We start from the raw sequence: 4,006 nt of genomic DNA, 5'->3' as shown, positions 1-4,006 counted from the left end.
TCCAGCCTCCTCTCCCTCCTCCCCTCTGTTTTTCCTCGTGCTCCCCGGCTCTCTCTCATGATCTCCCTCTCTCTCTGTTTTTCATCAGCTACAGGTCGCCGTCGCCTTGGTCAACCCTCGCCGGAGCTCCGTCGAAGCCCCGTTGGCCGGATCCGGCCCGGAAACAAGCAGATCCCTTCATCCTCGGCGAGCTCCGCCTCCCGTTCCCGTCGCTCCGCCGTGCGCCAAGTTCCCTGTCGTCGTGCCCTGCTTCTGCATCCTCCCGCTCGTCTCTGTGCGCGCTGAAAACGAGTAAGCCGCCGCCTGCGTTGACCCGCTGCTTCGAGGACGAGGACGCCCAGCGACCAGCGCCCGAGAGCCTCCTCCTGCTCGACCCCGCCGCCTCGCTGCGGGCCTCCTCTGGCGTGGACCCCGTAGGAGCTCCGCAGGTCACCGACCCCTCCTCTCCTTCCTTCGGTCCGCCTCTGTGCTCTCTCGCTCACGTCTCTCTCGACTGCTCTCTCTGTCTTCGCTGCAGCTAGCCGCCATGACCACCGTGGGAGATGCCTCCCCGGCCTTGCTTGCGTCCGGATCCAGTCGCCTAGCTGGCCTGCGCCTCCCCGCCATGCTCCCCGTCCTCCGCCCAAGTCCCTGCCGCTACGCCGCCGTTGGTAAGGCCTCACCTCTGCTATGCTCGAACAGGGAGGAGAACGCCTCTGCCTCCAGTCGATTGATGTGACTGCGTTGACCCTTCCCCGAGCAGCAAGGCCCAGCGTGCCAGTCGCCGCTGCATCCCGATCGAGTGCCTGGGCCGGCCTCGACTTGTGCTTCTTCGCGGCCCAGCAAGACATTGAGACCCAACCTCTCCACCAGCCGGTCTCCTCTCCGAACGGGCCGAGGCCCAATGTGAGCAGCTCCCCAGCTCTATTCCAGATCCAGCCCGTTACGTGTTTTTTTTCGTCCAGCGATTTTCCTAATTTTCCAGGGTTCTGCCAGTTTTGCAGAAACACCCTTGCACTTCATGCATTTAATAACTTCACAACCGTGCATCGGATTAAAATGTTTTATATATGAAACTTGCTTAGAATTTTGTCTAGATTCATAATATCCAACTTTCATCTATGTTTGAAATGTTTAAAATGATGTTTTATTAAATTTTCTCCTATGTCATGTTAAAATTCTTTATTTCATAACTAAATAACCGTAACTCCGAATTTAATAAACTTTATATGTAAATGGGGTAGAAAAATGCCTAGTTTAACATGGTGGCATCATTTTGCATGTTTAACAACTCTAAAATTGTGTTTAGGACAGATCAGTACCAAACCTAATATATGCATATGGGGATTTACCGGAATTGTTGTTCGTTGCTTCCGGCCTCATTTAAACTGGACTAGATAGGTAGTTTTACTTTGCTTCACCCTCTTGTCATGTTTAACAACATTTAATATTGTTGGGTACATAAACAAGATCAAACTAAATAAGTCATGTGGTGTTTCGTCACTATGCAACGGAGTTGCATATTGAGCTCCACTTAATTTGTAGTATTGCTTGTGCACTTTGCCATGCCATGCCTCATTAAACCGGACATGCATCATACTTGTTTGCGCATCTTGCCATGCTTATGTGGTGGTTGTTTACTATGTTGTTTGCTTGTTTTCCCGGTGTACTTCTTCTCGATAATCTGGTAACGTCGTGTGGTGAGGATTCGTTCGACTACGTCCGTTTGTCTTCTTCATGGACTCGTTCTTCTTCCTTGCAGGATCGCAGGCAAGATGACCATACCCTCGAAATCACTTCTATCTTTGCTTGCTAGATGCTTGCTCTTTTGCTATGCCTATGCTGCGATACCTACCACTTGCTTATCATGCCTCCCATATTGTGAACCAAGCCTCTAACCCACCTTGTCCTAGCAAACCGTTGTCTGGCTATGTTACCGCTTTGCTCAGCCCCTCTTATATCGTTGGTAGTTGCAGGTGAAGATTGAAGTTTGTTCCTTGTTGGAACATGGAGATGGTGTTGCTTGTTGGAACATATTTACTTGTTGGGATATCACAATATCTCTTATTTAATTAATGCATCTATATACTTGGTAAAGGGTGGAAGGCTCGTCCTTATGCCTTGTGTTTTGTTCCACTCTTGCCGCCCTAGTTTCCGTCATATCGGTGTTATGTTTCCGGATTTTGCGTTCCTTACGTGGTTGGGCTATTATGGGAACCCCTTGACAGCTCGCCTTGAATAAAACTCCTCCAGCAATGCCCAACATTGGTTTTACCATTCGCCACCTAGCCTCTTTTTCCCTTGGGTTCCGCGGACTCAAGGGTCATCTTATTTTAAACCCCCCTGGGCCAGTGCTCCTCTCAATGTTGGTCCGACTGACCTGCCTGCGGGGCCACCTCGGGGCAACTTGGTGTTTGGTTTTACTCGTAGCTAGTCTCATCTGAGTGTGCCCTAAGAACGAGAGATGTGCAGCTCCTATCGGGCTTTGTCGGCACATTCGGGCGGTGTTGCTGGATTTGTTTTAACTTGTCAAAGTTGTCTTGTAGAACCGGGATGCCGAGTCTGATCGGAATGTCTCGGGAGAAGGTTTATCCTTCGTTGACCGTGAGAGCTTGTGATGGGCTAAGTTGGGACACCCCTGCAGGGTTATGAACTTTCGAAAGCCGTGCCCGCGGTTATGGGCAGATGGGAATTTGTTGATGTCCGGTTGTAGAAAACCTGAAGTTGATCTTAATTAAACTACATCAACCACGTGTGTAGCCGTGATGGTCTCTTCTCGGCGGGGTCCGGGAAGTGAACATGGTGTTGGAGTTATGCTTGACGTAAGTTATTCTAGGGTCACTTCTTGATCATAGTTTTCTCGATCATGCTTTGCCTTATCTTCTTGCTCTCATTTGCGTATGTTAGCCACCATATATGCTAGTCGCTTGCTGCAGCTCCACATCATACCTTTTACCCTTCCTATAAGCTTAAATAGTCTTGACCGCGAGGGTGCGAGATTGCTGAGTCCCCATGACTCACAGATACTTCCAAAACCAGTTTGCAGGTGCCGATGTTGCCGAGCAGGTGACGCAACCAAGCTCAAGGAGGAGCTCGATGAAGATCTTGTCCTTTGTATTGCTTCGTTCTAGTTGATCAGTAGTGGAGCCCAGTCGGGACGATCGGGGATCTATGTAGTATTTGGGGTAGTCTTCTTTTATTTTGGTTCCGTAGTCGGACCTTGATTGTATCTGGATGATGTAATGCTTTATTCATGTATTTGTGTGAAGTGGCGATTGTAAGCCAACTATGTATCTCTTTCCCTTATGTATTACATGGGTTGTGTGCTTCTAGTTCATCATTCTTCGTTCTCTTTCTTCTCTGGTGGTTTCAATTCAAGATTTCAGTGTTGGTCATATTCTTTTCCGTATTTCAATGCTTTCTCATGCCAGTGCAATTCTTAATCGTTCACCTCTCGCTATTCTATTGTCCCGGAGTGCTCAAGATATCTCAGAAGGCTCGTTTTTTTTCATTCAAGATCAGTTCAATCTATTTCGAGGTTGTTATCTCATTCAAGCCATTTAACTCAATCGGTGCATTCCCTCTATTAAATTTTTCAACGGTGTTTCTTTTGAGTGGGCCCTAACCCACAGGTCTTTTCCCAGGATCTTACCTGACTCTTCTTATTTTCCCGGAGCTATCCTCAAATTCTTTTAAAGTTTGACATAAGAATGATTCATCATCTGTCATATGTTTTCTCCAAGATCTTTCAAATTCTTTTCATCTTTGGCTCAACCTCTCCTCTTTTAATCATTCCGGAGTGTCTCAACGATTCATGGTGGTGTTTCTCATCGTCATTCTCAGATTTTGAAGACCGAAGAAGAGTTTCTCTTAAATCTTGCTCCATTCTCTTCAAGATTCGCGATTCTAGCTTGTTGCCATCCTCTCATAATTATTTGCGATTGTGGAAATTCTTTTCACCTATCCGGAGCAATTCAAGAGTCTTCTTAGTTTGCTTATCCGGAGTCCATCAATTCAGGTTTATTCA

The 4,006-nt window shown here is 47.6% G+C and overlaps 1 protein-coding gene across 1 annotated transcript in view; it reads left to right on the top strand.

The window, feature by feature from the left end:
• Nucleotides 1-3,059, top strand: part of LOC119272475 — an 87,695-nt gene extending 84,636 nt beyond the window's left edge. The window contains exons 3-7 of the mRNA XM_037553957.1: nucleotides 6-428; nucleotides 518-650; nucleotides 743-885; nucleotides 1,742-1,749; nucleotides 3,019-3,059. Coding sequence (XP_037409854.1) covers nucleotides 6-428; nucleotides 518-650; nucleotides 743-885; nucleotides 1,742-1,749; nucleotides 3,019-3,049 — 738 coding nt within the window. The 3' untranslated portion in view covers nucleotides 3,050-3,059. The remainder of the gene's footprint in view (nucleotides 1-5; nucleotides 429-517; nucleotides 651-742; nucleotides 886-1,741; nucleotides 1,750-3,018) is intronic.
• Nucleotides 3,060-4,006: the final 947 nt, after the last annotated feature.

The sequence above is a fragment of the Triticum dicoccoides genome, chromosome 3A, assembly GCF_002162155.2.
Source record: "Triticum dicoccoides isolate Atlit2015 ecotype Zavitan chromosome 3A, WEW_v2.0, whole genome shotgun sequence".
In the NCBI taxonomy this organism is placed as follows: domain Eukaryota; kingdom Viridiplantae; phylum Streptophyta; class Magnoliopsida; order Poales; family Poaceae; genus Triticum; species Triticum dicoccoides.
This window is presented reverse-complemented; position numbering and strand designations above follow the sequence as displayed.